We start from the raw sequence: 24,699 nt of genomic DNA on the forward strand, positions 1-24,699 counted from the left end.
AGGTCTTTAAAGGTATTTCAGGAATTCGCTTATCAGCAAGAGATGGAGGTGGGAGACATCATTATCCTCTTTGGAGACAATGAAGCGAGCCCGGGGAGCACGGGGCCCCCCCGAGGGTGGACCAGGAGGGCTGGAGATGCCCTGCCAAGGGGTGTGGGCAACGCAGCTGCGGCCTAGCCAGGGTCTCCAGGCTCCTCGCCTGCAACACAGAAGTGTTTAAAAACACAAGACACACAAAAGGGAAAAGAGCTTTTCATCAGGCTCCCACGGCTTGGCTTCTTATTGCAAACAAGACAGGAAACACCAGCTTGCGGCCGGGGAGAAGGGAAAAGGGCGCTTGTGGAAGAAGGGAGAGGCCTCGGCCCCTGTGGCCTCTTGCAGGAGAGGTACCCTCCCCCCACCTGGGTCCTTCTTGGCGTCCGTCCTGGCTGACCCCTGAGTTCTCTGGTCCTGCCCTTCCGTGAACACCTGTGCAGGCTGGTGAACGGGGTGCCGCCCTCCGTGAAGGTGGCCCGATGACCGTGGGCCCCCTGTTGTGGCGCCTGTGCCCGCAGGATGCTCCTCGGAGACCCAGGGGTGCAAGGGCCCTGCCAGGAGGGCCACCCTGGGTGTCATGGGCTCGCAGGTGGCACGAGCAGGCCCTGACCCTGGCCTGGGGAGGCCACGGCCCGGAGCAGGCCCTGGTGGGCCTCCTGTGGGTCGGTGGAGGCCGTCCTTGTGGCCCGAGAGGGACACCGGGCGGCCTGTCGTGCCAGGCCACCTGCTCTCCGGTGCCCACAGCGTCCTGGCTGTGGCGGGACTCACCCCCTGCCCGCAGGGTCTGCACCGCCAGAGAGCGGGGCCACCTCGGCTGGGCTGGGCCTCAGGAGCCTCCTGACCCCCGGACACCTCGGCCCCAAACCCTCCTGGGGCCTCAAGAAGGAGGCCCAACGGGTGAGAGACTGAGCGACACCTGGGCCGGGCCGAGGCCCCACGGGGACAAGCAGCAGGGTGGCCAGGGCCTGGGGTCGGGTGGAGGCCCAGGCTCGGCCTCCCGGGCGCAGAGGCTGCCTCCTGGGTCCAGGGGATCGAGCCGCAGCCTTTCGAGAAGGCCCGTGTCCCCAGCTCCGTGCCGGGGCGTTCTGACCCACGACATCCACCCGTGTCTCGCTGCACGTTTCAACCCGGAGAGGTGGGGTACGGGCTCTCTGGCCTGGGGCCTTGGGCCGGGAGCACCCACTAAGGAGAACCTAAGCATTTCCTCCTGAGGGGCCACTGGCCGGGGCTCCCCGCCTTTCCCCTCCAGGCCCCACGGTTGGGTTTCCAGGGAGGACCCCCTCTGGGATCCTGTTCCCTACACGTGGCCCCAGCTGGTGATGTTGGCCCAGAAAAAGGGGAGCGTGTGGCTTTTAGGGTCCTTACCCGCGATTCGAAGTGTTCTGATGACGCCACCACCTTCCATCTTCACCTCCCTCGTGGTTTACCGAGTGTGTCAGTCCCCTGTGCCGCAACCAGGTGACAAGGTGTGAGGGTCCCGCACCTCCCGTTAAGGCCGCTGCCCACCCTGGTCCCAGGCTCTGGGCCCCACATCCAGGGGCGCCTGCACCACCGGCCTGGCTAAACGCACAGCGCCTGTACCTGGGCCTCAGGTGAGGACCTCAGGGCTTGGGGGCAACGGGGAAGGCCCTCCCGCCCCCTCCCGGGCTCTGTTCCTTCTCAGCCTGAGCACCTGCGGACCGTGTTGGGTTCGGTGGCTTGGAGCTGGGTCTGCAACAGCCGCCTCCCAGGACTCCGCGGCCCCGCGAGTCCACTGTGGGGGGCAGGTGCTTTGCACGGTTTGCTCATCCTTCCCCGTGTCCCGCTCCGCTCCCGCCGACAGTCCCCTCCTGCGAGGGCTCCTGGCTTTTATTCTAACTGCAGGGAGTTCTCTTGGTCTGCAGTCGCTCAGTTTGTGCTTCTGGAACAGATTGATTGGTTGATTGACTGATTGATTTTCAAGGTATTTCCGCACCGCAGTAGTGAGGGGCGTTACCCTGCAGCCCGTACTCCCCAGGGAGCTACAGGGGTAGAAGCTCCTGTCCCCGTGGCTCTGAGCGGAAGCAGCTCCTTCCAGGTTTGCATCATCCATGCAGGCTGCTGCCGCCTTTCGGTGTCACGCGGCCAGGCTGGGCAGCAGCCCCCCGGCTTTTACCATTTGACTTTTTCATGGCCATTCTGTGCGGGCCACACCGTCAAGTCCATGATATAACGCCTTCGGCCGTCGGAGGACACCCTCTCGCGAATCCCATTGTTTTTTTAAAGACTTATTTATTTATTCATTCATGAGACCCAGGCAGAGGGAGAAGCAGGCTCCATGCAGGGCCCGACGTGGGACTCGATCCCGGGTCTCCAGGATCACGCCCTGGGCCGAAGGCGGTGCTAAACCTGCTGAGCCACCCGGGCTGCCCAAGAATCCCATTTTTGTATGACAAAAATGAGACTCAGCTCTATAAAGAGATTTACCACATTACCCGTAACCAGGGGATGAGAGTCACAAACCTTCCCTGTAAGACTACGGTCGGTTCATCTCCCCACAACCATCTCTTTTGAGAACCCTTTAAAAAACCTTGTGTGAATGAAGCGCACCGTCAAGTTATTTCATTTTAGGCAAAGTTGTACCAGCGGCAGGACTGGTCCCTGGAACAGGGCGTCTACTGGCCTCTCAGAGGCAGAAGGGACTACCCAGGCCCCGACGTCCCGTCCTCCTTTCCCTTGGTATTTGAGTAGGGCTGTTCCAGCGCTGCTTACTTCCGACAGTCGCAAAACAGGTGACAGTGCCGTGGGGCTCGCGATCCTCCGTCGTTCCTACAATGACCGATGAGCCGAGAAATTGCTGAAGCGGAAGGATTAGAGCATCCTAAGAATTTAGGGCCCAACGTGGATCTGGTCCCTCATGTTCTCCTACTTCTCTCCAACACCCTTAACCTTGCCGGAGGACGTACGCATTCTGGACGCGGGATCGTAAGCCGAGGTGGTCAGACTTTATTATTTTTCCTTGACTTGAGGAGCCAGGAAGAGAGGCTGCCGGTCTCTCCACCCCAACCAACCTCATAGTCTCATCCTCAGGCTCAGCAAGAGCAGCGAGCGAGCTGCCCAAGGCCTGATTTGTTTCCAAGGGGAGTCCTGCTCACACAAGAGGGAGGTAATTGGGCCTCCCCCTGAGCATCCCTCGAGGTACTTCTGAAAACTTTACTTTGGCAGCAAGACCAGAAACTGTTCAGACTGGAAATCATCTGAGCCTCTTAAATGTGGCGTGTTGAGTTAAAGCCAAGTTAATATTTAGGGGATTACAGAACTCTGACAAAGATTTCTGTAAAACTACCTCTGGAGTTAGAAGTGACAAATGGAAGAGAAATAACAACCCCCTTGCCTGGGCCCAACCCACTGGCCCCCAACTCCACCCCCCACAAGTAAACATACGCAGGACCAATGGTTCCACCAGTGCTTTTGGGTTTGTGATGCATGTCCTTGCTCTCCAAGGAAAACAGAGTTGATTCCCAGAAAAGGTGGGGTTTTTTTTGTTTTTTGTTTTTTTTTTTTTTTGGTTTTTTTTTTTTTTTTTTTTTTTTGGTTTTGAACAAATTCTCTCCTGTCTTCTTAAACCAAATTTAAAAACTAGGACGAGCGAAGGAGCCATGAATGTTTCGTATAAACTCAAACTTCCGTCTACCATTTCCTGGTCTTTCGACCCTGCTAGACCCAAGGCTTCTTCTAACTCCCTGCCAGCAAAATTCTGTAACAAAACCCGGGTGGATTGATGCCCAGTGACAAAAAGTTCCCTTTGACCCATCTTGTGGCTCTGGCTGCCTTGGTGAGTCTTCATCACCACCCCTGCCCCCTGACTTCTGTGTTACATGAATCTCCAAATCATAAACACAAGGAAGACTGTGTCAGAAGAGAACGACTTTGTGGTGAGAATCCTACGTATTGGAAATGCTCATCAGCTTCATGTAGGGAAGCTTCTCTGGCCCAGACGTTTTATTGTCATGTCTTCACCCTTCTTATTCGGCCTTTTGCAAACCCTTCATTTTCCTCCTCCCCTTGCCCCCTGCTTCTCTACATTTGATATTTACCAAATGACACCCACCCCGCTCCCTACCCCCTACGGGCCAGGAGAAGTGTCCAGTGCCTCATGGGCTTCTGGTAGAACTCAGGAGGTTTTGGGGGCCCAGAGAGCAGGCTAGCTTTAGAAACCAACGTGGTGTGAGTGCACTTCCACAAACACGTCAGGTACCTGTGTGTGTCCAGCACTGTGCCAGGTACAAGGGAATAAAGATGAACGGGGCAGGTCCCCACCCACTGAGCAGCAGGGATTTACCCCATTACCCCAGGGTAGGGTTGCCAGATTTAACAAACAGAGGTATGGGCACCCAGTTGAATCTCAGGTCAAGAACAAATAATTTTTTAGTATAATCAGTCTAGTTTAGTATAATACACTTATGGTGTATCCCGCTAAGGGTAGAGCTATACTAAAAAAAAAAAAAAAAATTGTTGTTGATCTGAAATTCAAATTTGGTTGAGCATCCTTTATCTTATGAGGCAGCTGTACCCTAGAGGCATCTACCTGACTTGCCCCTCTTGGGATCAGTGGGGGTGTGGGGATAGGCCATGACCTCTCCTGCACCCAGATCCCCTCTGAGGGGTGTTCCCAGGCAATCTGAGAATGACCGAAGGCAGGCTCCCAACTTCTGGAGGGCTGACTCACTCAGGGGATGGCTTCATAACCAGACACAGGGCAGGGAAAGGGAGCGGAGTGTCCTCTCCTAAAGTCTGCTGCCACGGCATCCTCCAGGACACCTTAGTTCCCTCCAGGATATGGAATATTGCTCTGCCTGTGGCTAGACCACTGATGTTTTCTTTATATATTAACACAAGACAGACAGGGCTAATGAAGTTTCCAAAGGAATAATAAAAATAATAATAATTATTATTATTTAAATTAATAATAATACTAAGAATAAAATCTAACATCTGTTGAGCAGCATGTTACCTGTTAGGAGCTTCAGTGCTTCACGCTGACTCTGTTATTTCATCTTTGCAACAACACTATGAGTTAAGTACAGTTGTTTTCCCTGTTATGTAGATAGGGAAATGGGTACAAAGACTAAAAAATAAAGATCTCTGTAAATTAAAAAAAAATGTATATTTAAAAAAGCCAGAAGCTGATCCAATAAAATTATCCAGAAAGATTTACGATAATCCATGAAATTTGAAGTTTTTTGGAAGAAAATGATATTAACTGTTGTTATAACCCAGAGCTTTATGTAGAAAAAACCAACAAAACTAGTGAATTTGTGAGAAATTTTTCCTTTAACAAGTCTTATGTTTTCAGATTTAAAAATTTGTATATGCTCAATATCTGATGTATGCGCATTGGGTGTACTTTATGCCTTAACAATTTTTAAGATTTAACAATCCCAGCTATAGAAATTTCTAAAATAAAGTTCAAAACCTTGAACTGAGTAGTATTCATATATATATATATAATTTCTCCCTGGTTCAGTTTTGGAAGACTTTATGTCTCTAGGAATTTATCCATTTTTTCTAGGTTGTCCAATTTGTTGGCATAAAGTTTTCATAATATACTCTTAGAATACTTTGTATTTCTGTGGTGTCAGTTATTTCTCTTCTTTCATTTCTGACTTTTTGACTTCTTTCCCTCTCTCTTTATTTGTGGGTCTGGCTAAAGGTTTATTGACTTTGTTGGTCTTTTCAAAGAACCAGCTCCCGGTTTAATTGATCCTTTTTACTTTTTTTTTGTTTTGTTTCTTTTTAGAGTATATTTCACTTACTTCTGCTCTAATCCTTTTAAAATTTTTTTTAATTTTTATTTATTTATGATAGTCACAGAGAGAGAGAGAGAGGTGCAGAGACACAGGCAGAGGGAGAAGCAGGCTCCATGCACCAGGATCCCGACGTGGGATTCGATCCCGGGTCTCCAGGATCGCGCCCTGGGCCAAAGGCAGGCGCCAAACTGCTGTGCCACCCAGGGATCCCACTTCTGCTCTAATCCTTAGCATTTTTTTCCTTCTATTGCTTTTGAGTTTTGTTTATTCTTCTTTTTTCTAGCTCCTTTAGATGTAAGCTAAGTTTGTTCATTTAAATTTTTCTTGCTTCATGAAGTAGGCCTGTATTGCTATTAACTTCCCTCTTGGAGCAGCTTTTGCTGCATCCCAAAGATTTTAGACTGCTGTCATTTCATTTGTCTCCATACTTTTTAAAAAATTTTTCTTGTTGAATTCTTGGTTGGCCCATTCATGCTTAGAAGCATGTTATTTAACCTCCATGTATTTCTGTTCTTTCCAGATTTCTTGTCATTGATTTCTAGTTTCACAGTGTTGTGCTCAGAAAAGATGCATGGTATGACTTCAATCTTTTTTTAATTTGGTGAGACTTGATTTGTGGCCTAATATGTGATCCGAACTGGAGAATGTTCCACGTGCACTTGAAAAGAATGTGTATTCTGCTGCTTTAGGATGGAACGTTCTGAATATCTGTTAGATCCATCTGGTCCAATGTGTCATTCAAAGCCACTGTTTCCTTGTTGATTTTCTGTTGGATGATCTGTCCATTGATGTACGCGGAGTGTGAAAGTCCTCTACTATCATGATATTACTCTTGATGACATCTTTTATGTTTGGTATTAGTTGCTTTTTTTGTATGTGGGTGCTACCATGTTGGGTGCATACGTATTTACAATTCTTATATCTTGTATTGTTCCCTTTATGATTGTATAGTGTCCCTCTTCATCTCTTGTTACAAGCTTTGTTTCAAAGTCTATTTTATATAAGTATTGCTACTCTGGCTTTCTTTCAACTTCTGTTTGCATGATAAATGCTTTAGTATCCCTTCATGTTCCGTCTGCATGTGTCTTTAAGTCTGAAGTAAGTCTCTTATAAGCAGCATATAGATGGGTCTTATTTCTTTTTCCACTCCAATGTCGTTTGATTAGGGTGTTTGGTCCACTTATATTCAAAGTAGTTATTGATAGGAATATACTTATTGCCATTTTGTTACTTGTTTCATGGTTGTTTTTGTAGTTTTTCTCTGTTCCTTTCTTCTCTTGCCCTCCTCTCATGGCTTGCTGATTTTCTTTAATAATACACTTGGATTCCTTGCTCTTTTTTTTCATATCTATTACAGGTTTTTGATTTGTGGTTACCATTAGGTTGTATATAATATCTTATGAATTTAGCAGCCTATATTAAGTTGACGGCCAAGTAAGTTTAAAACCGTTTTTACTCCTCTATCCCTCTGTTTTAGGTATACAGTGTCAAATTTCATATCCTTTTATTTTATCAGTTGCTTGACTGATTTTTATAGATAAAATGAATTTTACTGTTTTTATGTTTCCTGCTTCTCTTACTCCTACTTATATCTTTTCCTTTCCATTCAAAGAGTCCTCTTTAACATTTTTTGTCAGACTAGTTTAGTGGTCATGAATTCCTTTAGGTTTTGTTTGGGAAACTCTTTTATCTCTCCTTCTATTCTAAATGATAGCCTTGCTGAATAGAGTATTCTCAGTTGTTTTTTTTTTTTTTTTTTCCTTTCAACACTCTGAATATATTATGCCACTTTCTTTTAGCCCTTAAAGTTTCTGCTGAAAAATCAGCTGATAGCCTTCTAGAGTTTCCCTTGTATGTAATGTTTTCTTTCCTCTTGCTGCTTTTAAAATTCTTTTTCACTACATTTTGCCATTTAAATTACCATATGTCTTTGAGTGGAACTCCTTGGGTTGATTTTCTTGGGAGTTCTCTGTGCCTACTGGTTCTGGATTTCTGTTTCCTTCCTCAGATTGGGAAATTTTCAGCTATTATTTCTTAAAATTTCTGCCCCCTTTTCTCTCTCCTCTCCTTCTGGTATCCCTATCATGTGAATGTTACAATGCTTGATGGTGTTGTAGAGTTCTCTAAGTCTTTTTATTATTATTATTATTATTATTATTATTAATTATTATTATCATTTCTTCTCTCTCCTCTTCAGCTTGGTTGCTTTCCATTACACTGTCCTCCAGGTTGCCTATCCATTCTTCTGCTCTTCTAGTCTACTATTTATTCCCTCTAGTATATTTTTACTTTCAGTTATTGAGTTCTTCATCTCTGACTGATTCTTTCTTATGTTTTCTGTCTCTTTGTTAAGGGTTTCAATGAGTCCTCTACTCTTTTCTTTCTTTATGACTATTACTTTAAATTCCCTATCAGACATATTACTCATCTCTCATTTAGCTTGCTTGCTGTGATTTTGTCCTGTTCTTCATTGGGAACATATTCCCCTGTCTCCTCATTTTGTCTAACTGTGTTTATTTTCTTTTTTTTAAAGCTTTCTTTATTTGAGAGAGAGTGAGTGGGAGGGCAGAGGGAGAGAATCTTTCAAGCAGATTCCTCACTGAGTGTGAAGCCCAGTATGGGGCTCGATCTCATGACCCATCAGATTTTGATTTGAGCTGAAACCAAGAGTTAGACACTTAACTGATCGAGCCACCCAGGTGCCCCTTTCTGTGCTTTTTCTATATGTTAAGAAAGTCAGTCTCATTTCCTCCTCTTTAAAGTGGCCTTATGAAAAAGAGGTTGTGTAGTGCCCTGCAGTGCAATGTCTTCTGTTCACCAGAATTTGTTAATTCAGTGGTGTCTCTTATGTGTTTTGCAAGTTCCCTACTATTTTGTCTGAGCCACTTTTGCTTTCATCCCTCTCTTTGCCTGTTGTGGGCAGCGTTTGGTCCCTGTGTTGTTGTTATTGGTCAGTTTGGGTCTGCCTTAGTCTTGAGTTGAGTCAGACAAGGAGTTTGCCAGAGATGCAGTAGAAATGATCAGCAGTGTGCTTTTGCTGTATTGTCCCCTGAGAAGGTTTATTGGCAGCTAGCATTCAGACCAGAGGTCTGCCCCCAGCCCATTGTGGGTAGGTCTGCAGGAGAATGTGAAGATGGAACTTGTGATGTTAGCATGCATGGTTCATGCAGGAGTGTTGTGGGAGCAGACCTTGAGTTGCTTTAGAAAACTGCAGCAGAACTAGAGGGGGCATGTCTACAGGAGGGGATGGGGCATGCGGTAAGCAAATTACGTGGGGAATGTTTGTGCTTTGCTGGTTCTTACAGGTGTCCGTGTGTCTAGGCTGGGGTCCATGGGAGGGAAATGGTGGTTGTCAGCTCCTTTGTTCCTGGAGAAGTCTGTGGAACATGTCTGCCCTTCCCCCACATGCTCTGAGATTAATAAATAAGTCTTCCTAAATACACCAAACATTTTTCAAACTACTATTTCTATGCTGTACCTGCTACTTCTTTGTTGTAGCAGAGCTGTTTGTTGTTCTGTCTCCTTAAGGGCAGGGACTCAGTTTCCTCTTGCCCTCTGGCTCTCCCAGATTGGAGCCTGCTGATTTTTAAAGTTCAGGGTTTAAGCCTCCATTGTAAGAACTCATGAAATTAGTCCCTTGTTGTTTCCAAAGCCAGATATTATGGAGATTCATTTTACGTGTATGGGTTTCCCATGCCTAGGGTATTTGTCTGGTTTAAGGGTCTGTTTCTTTCCTTCATGCCCATGGTGTTCCCTCTTCCACGGATAGTCCTATGGGTCCATTTAGCTCCCATCATGTCTCTACCCTGCCCGCCCTCTTCAATGTGGCCTCGTCTCTACATTTAGCTATGGAGAGTCTGTTCTGCCAAAATGCAGGTCATTTTCTGGGTTATTTACGCTGATGTGGGTGTTACCTAATTGTATCCTTGAGACGAGGTGAGCTTGGGATCTTCCTATTCCACCATCTTCCCCAGAAGTCTCGCTGGATCTTGATAATCATCATGGTTTGTAAAATACCATCCAGTGATAGTAGTATCTTTGTTTGTAGTGGGAGTAAAAGTTCAGCTTTTAGATCATCTGGCTGGAAGATGTCAAAACCTCCCATCTGTTTGTGGGCAGCCAGTATCATATGTGTCATAAAGGGAAACATGTTCATGATTAGCCTTTATTCCCATATACTGATTCTGAAGATCTACTCATGTATATTTCAGTGAAGCGTGGCATGGATAATAAATTCTGCATTATGTATGCAAAACTATAGGAGGCCTATGAAAATTATATAAATATATATTTAAGTTTTCTCAGCAATTGCTTATCAGATAATAAACAATATCCTAGTTACTTATGGGATGATCTACTTGCTTTCCCAATGGCACTATTTACGTCTGTCCGTGGGCTGGACTAATGGGAATTTTAAAAACTGAGGGCCTGAAAACTATAAGCCCTCCCTCAAAGCCAGTACCCCTCTCTAGGCCAGCCAGGAAAGCGGCCAACCAACCTTTCCCAGTGCCCACCACACACATGGCCCCAGAATGGCTGGAATGTAATTGAAAACAAAACTGTCACCAGCACTTTCATGTTAGTTTTCCCTAAAAAGCAGTGCCATGAAAAAAATCAAAATTGTATTTTCTCACTCTCACCTATGTACAATGCCATGTTTACCTTGACCCTTTGGGAACAATAGCCATATGTTTGAAAAAGCCAGGATTGTTTTGTATGTTTGAGGCTCTTTTCATCAACTTCTAGGAAAAATGGCAAAGAGGGCTGAGGAAATAACACATAGACAAAACTTCAGAAACATTAAGCCATCTAAAGAATGAATTTCTAGGGATTATTAACCCTGTATTTATAAAGAAAGAATTAGTGACCCTATATGATATGCTTGATAGTGATCGTTAAATAAAAATTAAAGTAGCTCTAGGCTGGCTCAGGCAGGTGAAGGAAGATAAACACACACTACATTTTTCTGTAATCATATAGCATTCGGTGAGCGTCAGTGAACCATTTCTACAGCGTATCTGTGGGCTCTTACTCTATCTAAGGCCCTATGTTAGTCCTTAGAGGGGTTCCAAAGTTATTCCACAAACAACCCCTGCCTTAAAGAAGATCATTTTAATGACTCACAAAGTGCTTTATAAATTTTACTGTAAAAAAGATGGCTGGAACTATTAATATCATTCATGGAAAATCTCTTTCCTCCAACATATTAAAATTCAGAAAGATTTTTCTTATTTCATAACATAAAAGAGTCACACTGATTGTCATAAAATTAACAAAACCATGAGTTTACACAGCCCATTTGAAATGTTCTTATTCTATCAATTTCAGCACAAATTATCTCTTAACAATTTTCTAAGAAATGTCTGGCATGAATTTCATGTGAAAGCTGTGCTTTTGTAGAACTGGATAAGAATATAGTAGATAACCATAAAAACTGCTTTTTATTCTCTGAATTCTTCAAAAAATCCTTCTAATGTAAATTTGGCACACACTCCAATGTTTATAGACTTCTGGCAGAAGAAGCTATAGAAACAATTTCCGTTGTTCGCCTGAAACTAACGTACATGGTGTGTCAACTATACTCAAATAATGAAATCTTTTTAAAAGAAAAGGAAGTTTAGCACATAGATCAATCCACTGTTGGCTGCAACAAAGAGTTGGGTATCTGTGCGGGCAAGATTGAGCAAAGGGTTCAAATTACACATAGAGTGATCTGTGATGTTAGGGTTATAGAAGGATAACCAGAACTGAAGAGGATCTATGTGGTTGCATGAAGAAAGCCTCCCACCCACACCACTCCAACTAGCAGGCCACACATCCGCCAGTGCATGATGGTTGTATAACGCAACGGCTTGCAGATGGCCACATAACAGAGGCCATCACACTAGGTAGGATGGTGTCAGCAGCTCCAAAGAAATGTTCTCCAAAGATTCAGGTCATATACTCATTCAATAGGATGGTCTTTCATAGAGTAAATCTATAATCAGTTTAGGAATATTTATAGAAGAACAGCAACCATCAGTAAAGAAGAGATAGGCCAGGAAAAGGTACATGGGAGGCCTCCATGACGGGCTGGCAGTGATGGTGGCCACAATGAGCACATTTCCTACCACAGAAATGATGTAGATGTTGGAAACTAGAACAAATATAATTTTCTTTAAAAAAAAAATTGGGGGACACCTGGCTTAGTGGGTGGAACATTGTAACTCTTGATCTTGGGGTTGTGAGTTCAAGCCCCACATTGGGTATAGAGATTACTTAAAAATAAAATCTAAAAAAATAAAATTATGTGCATTGTAGTTATTTAAGGAATATTTGCTAAGTGAATAATAATAAATTTATTGGGTAAATTTTTCTGTTTTGAATAAGAAGCAGTTAAATAGACAGTAACACTGTTCTGCAGGTATATGTGACTGCCATCTAATGCAATTTTTATTCCTTCAGGAAAAAACCCAGTACTGAGGTTGAATTCCCCGAGAAGCTGGAAGAAATCAAGCTCACTTTGGCTGAAAATGAAGACCATGAAAAGCTGCAAGTTAAAATACAGGCTTTTGAAGACAAAATAAATGCTGAGAGCAATACTCCTAGCTCTATCAGAAGATATAGTTTGGGCCAGTTTTCTAAGGAAGAAAGAAAAGACATTAGATTTAACAGGTATAAATTTTCCTTGGCTGGTTTTTTTTTAAGTATGCACTTCATGTTTGCTACTGGTTTTATTATCACACTGTTGTGAGGTGGTTTTTAAATATTTTCCTATAGCACCGAAAGCCCCATCTTTTCATGAATGAAATGGCATTCACCATGTGTCCATTATCCAAAGAAGCTTGCTATGCTAAAAGGAGAACACAAAAGGAAAACAAACCTATTGCTTATTTTTTAAAAATACTTTTTTATTTTTTAATTTTTTAAAAAATATTTATGAGAGAGAGAGAGAGAGAAAGGCAAAGGCACAGGCAGAGGGAGAAGCAGGCTCCATGCAGGGAGCCCGATGTGGGACTCGATCCTGGGTCTCCAGGATCAGGCCCTGGGCTGAAGGCGGCGCTAAACCACTGCGCCACCCAGGCTGCCCTAAAAATACTTTTTAAAACATAAATGTGCTCTATCGAGAATGACTGTCAAAAGCCTCTCTTATTTTCTGATGAAAAAGCAGAAGCAGACATAGGAAAAAAAAAAAAAAGAATATAACTATGTAAGTCTGCCATTTTCCAGTTAGTTTTGCCATGAAATTGATTTTTAAATCTGTTTTTAGAGGTGGCCTAGATCTTCAAAGCGTTGGCTTATTACATAACTTGTCTCTGGTCTGTGTTTTTATCAAATCTCTTAACAGCACCAATTTTCGGTTTCACACTCTAAAGGAAGTAATTTTTCCCACCATCATTATCCTTTCTTTTCCTTCTCAGTGGATGCTAGCTCAACCTCTTTACCTGTCTTGGCTTCTTGCTTGTATTGCAGTTCAAAGAGCTTGGCTTTGCACACCGTGCTAACAAAGAGCCTGAGTTCAGACGATGGAGAAGTTGTAGAGAGTGAAGATGTGCCAGCCAGCATCTTTGTTTCAGAAACAGACCCACTTAGCCAAGGAAATGACAAGTCACCCTTTAAGGCAAACTCTGACAGATCGCAGCTGGGAAACTCTACAGTTTCACACCCAACTATTGTGTACACAGAATCAGAGAATTTGCCAGAAACAGTTAAAGAAAACTGCCAGGAAGAAACTCCAGAAACAACTGCAAGTCCTGTAGAATACCAAGATAAGCTCTACTTGCATTTAAAGGAAAACTTCAGCAAGGTAAAAGCATATGCTGTGGAAATCGGAAAGAAGATTCCAGTCCCTGATCAGTGTACCATTGAAGGTATGTGCTCTGAATACCCTAACTTTGAGAAATTTCAGACATTGCTGGGGAGAAAAAAAAAAAAAAAAAAGCTCAAATCATAAAAATTGCCATACCCTGGATTTTTTTGCAAAATAGATTGCTTGAAACACCCTAACAGTATTTTAATTGCTTTTTTCTCCCCCTAATAAGTCAATCATCTTTTTAATTTCTGTTTGAATCCATGAGGTGCACTTAAGTTCACCAACTCTGATTTTTCTTAAACCTCAATTTATATTGTTCCTGGCTTTCTGTCCCTAGTGTTTAGGGAAATCCTAGAAAGGGTCTGTGTTCCCTAAAGCAAGCTCTGGTGTAGGGGTCCAGCCAGTGACATTTTTCTAACCACGTAACCATGGAAGGAAGCCATGCACAGCATTGAGCTTCAAGAGATTTTTCTCCCAATCGTTCAACAGCACTTATAAAGCAGTGACTGTGTGCCAGGCACTGTGCTAAAAATTCAGCTTTCTGTGAGGTTCACACAGTCACAATCCCTGGCCTCTTGAAGATAACAGAAAGAAAAGAGTGAATTGGGAGGTGATATATGTCAGGAACCAGTGAGGGTGTGAGCTAGTCAGAAAACAGAGAACAAAGAAAGAGAGGTCAGGAACCAGGACTTCCTTTAGGTGCACAATTGAAGAAGGTGCCAAAAAACTGGGTAAAATTTGACATAAAGACAAGATCAGTATGTCTTGCGAAGCCATGTTGGAGCAGAGGCAAAGGAGCAAGGAGTAATGTTGATCATGTCTCCCGTTTACAATTTTGATCTTTTGTTCATGGTGAACTTTTTGTATTAATTTTGATTTTTGAAAAATATTACTTATTTTGACTACTAAATTTTCTCGTGCTTCTTAAGTTTTGTGCCCTGGTCCTGGAAAAGACGGTAGGTAGGTCTGAGGCACAGGTAGTAAGGTGGAAGAGTGCCTGGGGCAAGCTCATCCTCTGAGAGTGGGTTGAACAGGTTGGGATGCTTTGAAGGCATTATCGGCTAATTAGGCTTTTCCTAGAGTCTCTCTCAGTTAGCAGTCATGCTACTCCCTGGAGATTAAGATGAAGGTCCTTAGCCCTCTTGTTGGACACGACAGCTCTTCACTGGCTACGTCCACATTGAAAAAGCTAGACAGCGTATCTTCCAGAAAGAAACGCAGCGAAAAGATGATGATTCCAGTTCATATTCATCCACCAGCTGGCGGTCAACCCTAAGTGGACGGTACTAGGAAGGCCCTATTTTTCCATACTCTACTAACTACCCCTTCTCCCATTTTGAAGCAGAGGAAAGACTATTGTGCTAACAAAGGGAAAGGGAGATTCAAGCATTTGGTAATGACAAATATTGTCTGGATCTTTAGAATCTGACATTTTCAGAGGTGTTTACATTAATTCATTGATTAAGATTCTTAAAACTCTTTTTTTGATGGTGACAATAAAAGTGGTATTGCTCATATTCAACATAAGTTTTAGATAATTAGGTATAGCAAGATTTGGGAATAACTAAAATCAATAAAACTCAACATAAAGTCTTTATGATTTCCCGTTTCACTAATACTCTATTTAATGCACAGGTTAGAGGATTTAATATAAAAGGGGTTAAGCGAATTTCCCAGCTTAAAAGAGGAAGTTTGTAGCAAATATAAAGTCAGCCATACTTCCATCTGCTAGAATAGTTTTCTTTTTTAAATGTGGCTTAAAGCATTGAAGTTGTGTTATGCAGTGACTTTTAATGTTGTGAAAATGTGTGGAGGTCCTGCAGTTACTTCAAGCATCTAGTTGTCAAAAACACATGATATTTCTTATTGCCTTGAATTATTTGAGGGGTTTGAGGGTGCTTTGGATTTTTTCCTCCAAAATATTGAATGGATCCATCATCTTTACTAAAAACAAAAATCAAAAGATACTTTCTTTTGATGTTTCCTACCAGGAGTGACCTAGAGCTGAGTATATATATTTTTTTAAGTTGACATTTTGGAATTTATTCACATTTTTATAATTTCCTGGAAGTTCCCAGAAAATTCCTTGCACAGAGATATGTGTGAGGGATTGAAGATTTATATGATTCACTGTGAATACATCTACCAAGAAAGGACTCACGCTGACTGCAGGGGACGTGTTGTTATTATTCCAGAGATTGTGTAAACCATTCAGGAGAATGCCAGCAGTCATCTGGCTGACACAGTTTTGCTTGGCTGTCACGAGATCACTCAGCTCAACAGTATCGCATTTCTTTCCTTAAAAATTTATTGAAGAAAGATTTAGGCCTAGAAACTATATTATGTTGAATGTGCTGGTGGTGTAAAAAAAAGACATATTTGGTTTTCCTTGCTGAATTATGCAAAAATAATCGAGAAACAAAGGGAAGAAACATAAAAATCACTTCCACAACATTTAGAGTTAAAAAGACAAATAGCAGGACACAACAACAGCAGCAACGAAGTATTAGGAATAATTTTAGACTGATGTCATGATGTCTATACCATAAGAAAATGGTAAAAACAACCCTTTAAAGAAGTTCTTTTGGTAGTGTTTTATAGGTATGAAAAAAAAAACAATACTGAAAAAAAATTCAAAAAAAAAGAAGTTCTTTTGGTAGCGTTTTATAGGTATGAAAAAAAAAAAAACCAATACTGACCCCCCCCTACTTTGACCTACAAAAACATCACTTTTGTAGGGTTCAACCTAATACTTTAGTAATAAACTATGTTGAAAGAACAGGAACCTCACTAGTCACAGCCCAGCAGAATTCAGGATGAGGTGAATCAAGGTCACAAATGCCATTCTTAGCCTCAGTCAGCCATCTTATTATTGCATGATATTAATCACAGAGGGGACAGGCGAGAGTATAAATACAGCAGCACAGATCTATCATCATGTCTAGAAAAATTGTCAAACCCCAGGTCTTACTGAGGTTGGGTCAGCAGTGTCATTTGGGGTATGAAAGAGCCTGTTATTCCCAAGTCAATAACTCTCCCCTGGGCCTTCTAGGCCTCTGGCCCGGGCACAGGTCAGCCAAGCAGGGAAAGTTAGGTATTTACAGTCAGTGATGCTCTCACATCACTACCGGATTGTATTTACTTACAAGACTGAAGGAATTCAGTTCATCAGCCCAAGGGCATTTTAAATACCTGAATCCCTGGAATTCCTCTATGTGAACCAATATGATTGGAGGTTTAAAAAAAAATCAAAAAAAAAAAATCCAAAAATGCATGATATTGAAATAAATTCTTGAAAATCTGGCCCATCACTAGTGTTCTATAAAGGATGAAATAAAAGCTTACAAGAACCCATCAATGCTGCTTTGCTTTGCTTTGAAGTATTCCCCGATTGGGTGAAAATACATCCCATCTGTAGAGCATACCAGCAAGCCTGACTTGCAGAAAGCTAATTTCAAAGCTGGTAATGTCGTCTCTTCTCTAATAGACCGACATGAGGTGGTTTTTCAACTTGAACAGTTATAAGAATATACGAAAATAAAAGTTAATTATAAAATTTCAAGGAGTAGGTGCTGTTTCATAATTAATTACAGATAAAGTTTTCTTATTGAAATGTTGCAACCTCATGTTGGAATGACCAAGCCAGTCCTTACCTCTTTCTCCTCGGTTGGTCCGATCTGGGGGGTGATGATAATATTCATTTAGTGGTTCTGGAGGAAGTTCACCCCCCCTAAAAATAGATTGTTTCAGTCATAGGATTAGGATCATTTATCCATGAGGACAGTTAAGATTTGGAGGCAGAGAAAAATCCTCAAACTTTCCCACACAATCTCAGTGGGAAAAACAGCAAATAGGAAGATACTACGAACTCCTTGGTGCCTCAGTTCATTGATAGGGTCCAGTGGGTCCCTGTGTGAAGTGTTGGTGTGCGTGCGCGCGTGTGTGTATCTGTGTGTGGGTTTTTTTTTTCTTTTAACTGACAAGCCATGTTGAGTGGTCTTGGACCACTGCTTTTCCCCTTTGTAAGTCAATACATAGTGCTGCTGTGTGTGTATATTTTTTTTGTGTGTATTTGCTAATTTTTATTAATTCTAGTTTTTCATTAAATAAATTGGATTTCTTTTCTGTAATTCAAGGTTTTCCTCACTTTTTTTTGTACCTTTTTGAAGTTAGTGTCTTTTTGATATGCATAATTGTTTATGGTAAAGTTTATACATTATGTGTTCAATACGTATTTTCTTTTCCCCCATTAATCAGTTCATTAGAAATATTTTACATTCAAGTCTTTTGAGAAGATACAAGTTCCAGAAAGGAAAGGTAACAGCAGAAGAATTATCAGAAGCTATTTAAAGCAGCTGTAAGATGGTCTCTGTTTCTGTCTGTCTGTCTCTCTCTTTCTCCAGTTGAGTCATACCTTTAAACTTATTCTTTGAAAGATTAGGGAATACTGATTTTTTTTTAATACTGAAAAAAAATCAGGCTTTTTTTCTTTCTTTGAAATATCTTGGACAAATCACATGTTTAAAATTTGTTCTTGTATTTATTAGTTTTGCAGAAGAAGGCATCGTCTTACACAGTATTTGTAATCAAAAGCAAATCATTTGTTTAAAAAAAGGCAGTTTGCAAAAAATGTTTTTGGTCTTTTATAATTCTCATTAAAAGAATATCTGGCAAATTAAAAAAAAAAAAAAAAAAAAAAGAACCCTGGTGTGGAAAAACCTGTGTGAAGAACCCTGGTTAGGAAAAAATTCTAGAGAATTTTTCTTGGTGCTTTGGAATTTTTTTTATTGAAATATTTTAATTTATTTATTTGAGAGAGCAAGTGAAAAAGGAGAGAGGGAGCATAAGCAGGGGAGAGACAGAGGGAGAGGGAGAGGCAGGCCCCCTTGCTGAGCAGGGATCCAGATGTGAACTTGATCCCAGGACCCCGAGATTATGACCTGAGCTAAAGGCAGATGCTTAAACTGGCTGAGCCCCTGGAATCTATCACGGATTACCTACCTGCAGTTCCCATTTCTCCAGGGTGGGTTTTAGTCATAAGAAGATAGGTATAAGGGTGGCCAGGTTCTCCCCTTAACGTTCTCCTGCCACTCGTATCCTGCTTCCAGTCATCCTCAACGTCCCATGAGAAACATTTAAGTAATAACATTTAATTAATTATGAAACAAATAGAAGGAAGACCTCCAAACTCTTTTGGAACGATCTCTTCCAAACTCTTCGATTGAGTTACCATAGGTTACTTGCCCTTGTTCATCCCCAACAGAGTAGCTGCAAGGTCCCCAGCAGGCAACCACATCACTGGTAAAGATGGGACGCATTTAAATACCCAACTTAACTGTTTGCAAAGTTCCATTAGAGAACACCAGATAACTTTATTTCTCATTTAATTATATGTTCAAAAACTACTTCTAAAAAAAAATAAAAAAAAAAAAGGAAAGAAAGGAAAAAAGAAAAAGTCTTATTTTCTTTGACCATTCAAATAGGTAAAGAAAAATGCCCCGGCCATGCTATTGAATAAAAGGGTGTGCTGATTACCTGCATGTTGGTTTATCTGATATATATCTGTGAATGAGAAATATATCCATCCGAATAGGAAACAGTTCAATGTAAAATTGGTGAGCACACGTACACTCGGGCCATTTTGTTTGGAAATCCAGGAGTGAGTATCTGCTTGTGAATCAAATGAGTCCTCTAAACCCTTGAAATGGCCAGTTCCTCTAATATAGTACCCGCCTTGGATGGGTGTAAGGAGCCGTTACTAATAGATAAAGAGAAGTAAAAGTAAATTCGTAACGGAGCAAAAACGTGTGGGAGTTCATTTTGGCTTATCTTGCCCTAAAGGTAGCCACAGAAAGAGAAAAGGAGGAGGAAGTGCTTAGGAGCAGAAGTAGTTTGCTGTAGCAGATGTCATGTTCTTAAATATATTCGTCCGAGTGTATTATTTTTAAAATAAAAAGATACGGCATCGTGTTCTTCTAGCGGTAGTTAGTATTTCTTAATCTGTTTTTAGTGCAGCTCATGCTCATCCCTTCTTTTTGTTTGGGGCCTGTCTTCACTCCAAAGCATACAGTGCTGTACGAAACGGTCCCGAGCCACGGACGGCCACCAGCACAAGGGCCCATTCCAGGCTAGCTTGCCACAAACGAAATTTCAGGAAGCGAATGTTATTTTTCCAGTTGCTTCCATTATGAAGCAGGCAGTATATGCCCTGTAGGGAAACAAAATGCTCCCTGGATATCATCAAATCTCATTTAAAAACTGAGCAAATCCCTATTTCTGAGCTCTGTTTATGATGAAGAGCCGGTAGCCAAGGAAACTGAAAGGAAATTATATGGTTGGTGAAGAGTTTTGATACGATATAGGAAAAGGCAAAAAAAAAAAAAATTAATTTCCTCTTGTTTGATCTACAACAACCATCAAACCCTCAGACAATGGGGGATTTTAAAGTGTGTTTCCAAAAAATACGGGCAGTTACCTAATTGGCCATCAGGAGTCCCGGTAGTGATCATTTAGAAGGTGTTTATTTGTGTTACAGTCTATTTTCATAGAGTTGTGTGTTTACAAACGGCAGATAAGTCGGCCTAAAGCAGACAATCTCATGTCATGTGTTGGCAGATCCACTTAGAATAAGTGAAAAAGAATTACATGAAGGACACCAAATGCCTCTGTTTTCTCTGCTCACATTTTTGTCCTTGTCCATATCAGAGACGAGTAAAAAATCATAAAATCATTTTTTTCCTTTTTTAAGAAAAAAAAATTCAATGGACTTTTAAAAATAAATTGTTTGATGGGAGACATCATTTTTCATATGAAATATTCGCATTGGTTATCCAGCAGCCATTAAAATATTACGCCACTGTTAAAATAAGCCCCAAATGTGGGAGACATAATGCCATTTCAGAGACTCTGAGTATGATTCTCCTTCTCATATCAAACCTCTTAATTTCTTTTTTTTTTTTGGTAAAAGATTTATTTTTTTTGTAAAGATTTATTTAGTTATTTGAGAGAGAGTGAGAGAGAGGCAGGGGGTGGGGGGGAGAGAGCAGGGGCGTGACAGAGAAAGAGGGAGAGAAAATCCCATGCAGAGAATCCCACGGAGTGCAGCGCTCATTGCTTAAGGGGCTCCTCGTGGTGGGAGGCCCGTTGTGTGTCTCAATCTTACAACCCTGAGATCGTGACTTGAGTCTAAATCAAGAGTCAGACACTTAACCAACTGAACCACCCAGGTGCCCCAAGCCCCCTGCCTTCCAAGTAGCCTTTTCAGATTGGTTTCTTGCATTTAAGCTTCCTTTACATCTTTGGTGGCCTGATAGCTCATTTCTTTTTTGCATAAATAATATTACATTATTTGGATGTATCTACCATTGTAGAATCATAGAGGATAGTCTCACTACCTGCCCCCAAAATCATTTTTGCTCTATCTCTTCTTCCTTTAACTATTCATTTGTCATTAATTCTACAAATATTTGAGTGCCCACTCATGCCAGCATCCTTCTAGGAACTTCAGAAATGTCAGTGAGCAAAACAGGCAAAATCCTTAGGTTGACAGAGATGACTCTAGTAGTGAAAAACATACAATAAATAATAGAAAGGACAAACAAATGATGTGGGGTGTTGGCAAGTGTTAAGTACTATGGTAAAAGGAAATACAGAGCCGGCTAAGAAGAACGAGGATACAACAGGATTTACACATCTGTGTCTATTAAAGGGGGTGGTTCTGGAAGGACACATATCAAAATATCGCCACTAGTTTTCTCTGAAGAATCTGATTGGGGATGGAGGTGAAAAAGTGGAGAGTGACGGTGAAACTTGCATAATTTTAAAGTAAATATTTCTGCAAGGTTTGGAATTTTGGAATTTTGTATGTATTTCTGCAAGGTTTGGAATTTTGGAATTTTGTATGTATTTCTGCAAGGTTTGGAATTTTGGAATCTTGTATGTATTTCTGCAAGGTTTGGAATTTTGCAACGAGAGTGCTCGGCTTCCGTAATAAAGAGAGACGCTGTTAGCTTGCACCTGGGTGATAACTCCGGACTCCCAGCATCCTGCCCAACCGGAGTTTATAGAATGGAGTTTCAGTCCCAATTCTACTATTGGGTGGTTTCAATTCCTCAGACAGGACGTGTCATCTCCTTGTACCACCTACGTATTATGGGGTCATGGGTTCTCAATCTGTGCTCACTGAAAACTGCCAGGGGTCCCTTCAAAGGGCCCCAGATCCCCCTCTTTCCTCGTTTCCTTTTCCTGCAAACAGAGCAACTGTGATACAGCTCCTGTTACACAGTGGCCTTCCCGAGGGATATTTAAACCAAGGATTCCCACAGTTTAAGGAGATTTAAAAAACCCTCAGCTGGATCATTTTTAGGCCCTTTAAAAGAGTCTTTTATGCTCTAAATTAATTAATTCTAAAACGAATTAATTAATTCTAAGTGTATACTGTGTCAGAGCTGGAAAAAATGTAAATGTTTGTTATTTGGCCAAGTTTTTCATCAGCCTCAACTTTATAGCTAATTCTATATCTCTCATGTAAAGTTAAAAAAAAATACTTCTCTTTCATGTTAATTTCCTGTCATTTCTCCAGATATCTGTATCCATCAGCCTATAATACTTTGTTGGGAGAAAATAGGCCAGATTGTTCAATACTTTTGAAGCTTGTCTTACTGTCTGCCTAGATTTATTGATATCTATCAGACAGCAATTGACCAACCGAGACTAGCAAAGTAATGCACTGTGCCTGTACTGACTCGGCTATACATATATATATATATTTTTTTTTTTACTTTTTTTTCTATTTTAATTCCAATATGGTTAACATAGCGTTCTATTAGTTTCAGGTGTGCAATATACGGATTCAGCAATCTATGCGTCACCCAGTGCTCATCACGCTCCGTCATCCCCATCACCTATCACCCATCCGCCCCCACCTCCCCTCTTGTAATCACCAGTTCGTTCGTTATAGTTAAGGTTCTGTTTCTTGGTTTCTCTCTCTCTCTCTTTTTCCATTGCTCATATGTTTTGTTTCTTAAACTCCACATATGAGTGAAATCATATGGCATTTGTCTTTCTCTGACTTAATTTGCTTAGCAATAGGCTCTGCAGCTCCATCCCTGTTGTAGCAAATGACAAGATTTCATTCTTTTTACGGCTGAATAGTATTCCGTGGAATATACACCTCTTCCTTATCCACTCATCTGTCGATGCACACTTGGGCTGCTTCGATAATTTGGCTCTTGTAAATAATCCAGCTATAGTCATAGGGGTGCATTTATCCTTCTTACTCAGTGTTTTTGTGTTTTTTGGGTAAATGCACAGTAGCATCATTGCTGAATCACAGGGTAGTTCTGTCTTTAACATTTTGAGGAACCTCCATACTGTTTTCCACAGTGGCTGCACCGGTTTGCATTCTCACCAACGGTGCAAAAGTTTCCTTTTTCTCCACAGCCTTGCCAACATTTGTCATTTCTTGTGTTTTTTTAATTTAACCATTCCAATAGGTGTGAGGTGATGTCTCACTGTAGTTTTGAATTGCATTTCCTGATGATGAGTGATGTTGAGCGTCTTTTCATGTGTCTGTTGGCCATCTGGATGTCTTCTTTGGAAAAATGTCTATTCGTGTCTTCTCTCCATCTTTTAATTGGATCATTTGTTTTTGGGGTGTTGAGTTGTAGAAGTTCTTTATATATTTTGGATGCTAACCCTTTACTGGATATGTCCTTTGCAAACATCTTCTCCCATTCTGTAGGCTGCCTTTTAGTTTTGTTGTTTCCTTGGCTGTGCAGAAGCTTTTTATTTTGATGCAGTCCCAATAGTTAATTTTTGCTTTTGTTTCCCTTGCCTTGGAGACATATCTAGAAAAATGTTGCTATTGCTGATGTCAGATACATTATTGCCTGTCTTCTCTTCTAGGATTTTTATGGTTTCAGGCCCCATATTTAGATCTTTAATCCTTTTTGAGTTTATTTCTGTGTGTGGTATAAAAAAGTGGTCCAGTTTCATTCTTCTCCACATAGCTGTCCAGCTTTCCTAGCACCATTTGTTGAAGAGACTTTTTCTCATTGGATCTTCTTTCCTACTTTGTTGAAGATTAATTGATCATATAGATGTGGGTTTATTTCTGGGTTTTCTATTCTGTTCTATTGATCCAGGTGTCTATTTTTGTGCCACTACTGTACTGGTTTGATTGCTACAGCTTTATAATATAATTTGAAATCTGGAATTGTGACACCCCAGCTTTGTTTTTCTTTTTCAGAATTGCTTCGGCTATTCAGGGTCTTCTGTGGTTCCATACCAATTTTAGGGATTGTTTCTTCTAGTTCTGTGAAAAATGCTTTTGGTATTTTGATAGGGATTGCATTAAATGTGTAGATTACTTGGGTAGTATCAACATTTTAACAATATTTGTTTTTCCAGTCCATGAGCCTGGAATGCTTTTCCTTTTTTGTGTGTCATCTTTGATTTCTTTCATCAATGTTTTATGGTTTTCAGAGTACAAGCCTTTCACTTCTTTGGTTAGGCCTATTCCTAGGTATCTTGTTATTTTTGGTGCATTGTAAATGGGATTGTTTTCTTAATTTCTCTTTCTGTTGCTGCATTATTAGTGTATAATAATGCAACAGATTTCTGCACATTGATTTTTGTATCCTACAACTTTACTGAATTCATTTATTAGTTGTAGTAGTTGTTTGGTAGAATATTTTGGGTTTTCAATATGTAGTATTATGTTATCTGCAAATAGTAGATGTTTTACTTCTTTCTTACCAATTTGGATGCCTCTTATTTCTTTTTGTTGTCTGAATGACTAAGACCTTCAGTACTATGTTATAGTATTATGTTCCAGTACTATAAAATTGGTGAGAGTGGACATCCTTATCATATTCCTGATCTTAGGGGGAAAGCTCTCAGTTTTTCCCCATCAGATATGATGTTTGCTGTGTGTTTTTCATAGGTAACCTTTATTGTTTTGAGGTATGTTCACTCTAAACCTACTTTGTTGGGGGCTCTTACCATGAATGAATTTTGTACTTTGTCAGATGCTTTCTCTGTATCTACTAAAATGATCATATAGTTATTATCCATTCTCTTATTAATGTGACATCTCACATT

General features: G+C 41.2%; 1 protein-coding gene across 2 annotated transcripts in view; it reads left to right on the forward strand.

Moving 5' to 3' along the window:
• VEPH1 (ventricular zone expressed PH domain containing 1) overlaps window positions 1–24,699 on the forward strand; it is a 222,416-nt gene that overhangs the window by 102,185 nt on the left and 95,532 nt on the right. For both annotated transcript variants that reach the window (XM_072792150.1, XM_072792149.1), the window contains exons 8-9: window positions 12,249–12,458; window positions 13,257–13,654. In XM_072792150.1, the coding sequence (XP_072648251.1) occupies window positions 12,249–12,458; window positions 13,257–13,654 (608 nt within the window). The remainder of the gene's footprint in view (window positions 1–12,248; window positions 12,459–13,256; window positions 13,655–24,699) is intronic.

The sequence above is a fragment of the Canis lupus genome, chromosome 22 (assembly GCF_048164855.1).
Source record: "Canis lupus baileyi chromosome 22, mCanLup2.hap1, whole genome shotgun sequence".
In the NCBI taxonomy this organism is placed as follows: domain Eukaryota; kingdom Metazoa; phylum Chordata; class Mammalia; order Carnivora; family Canidae; genus Canis; species Canis lupus.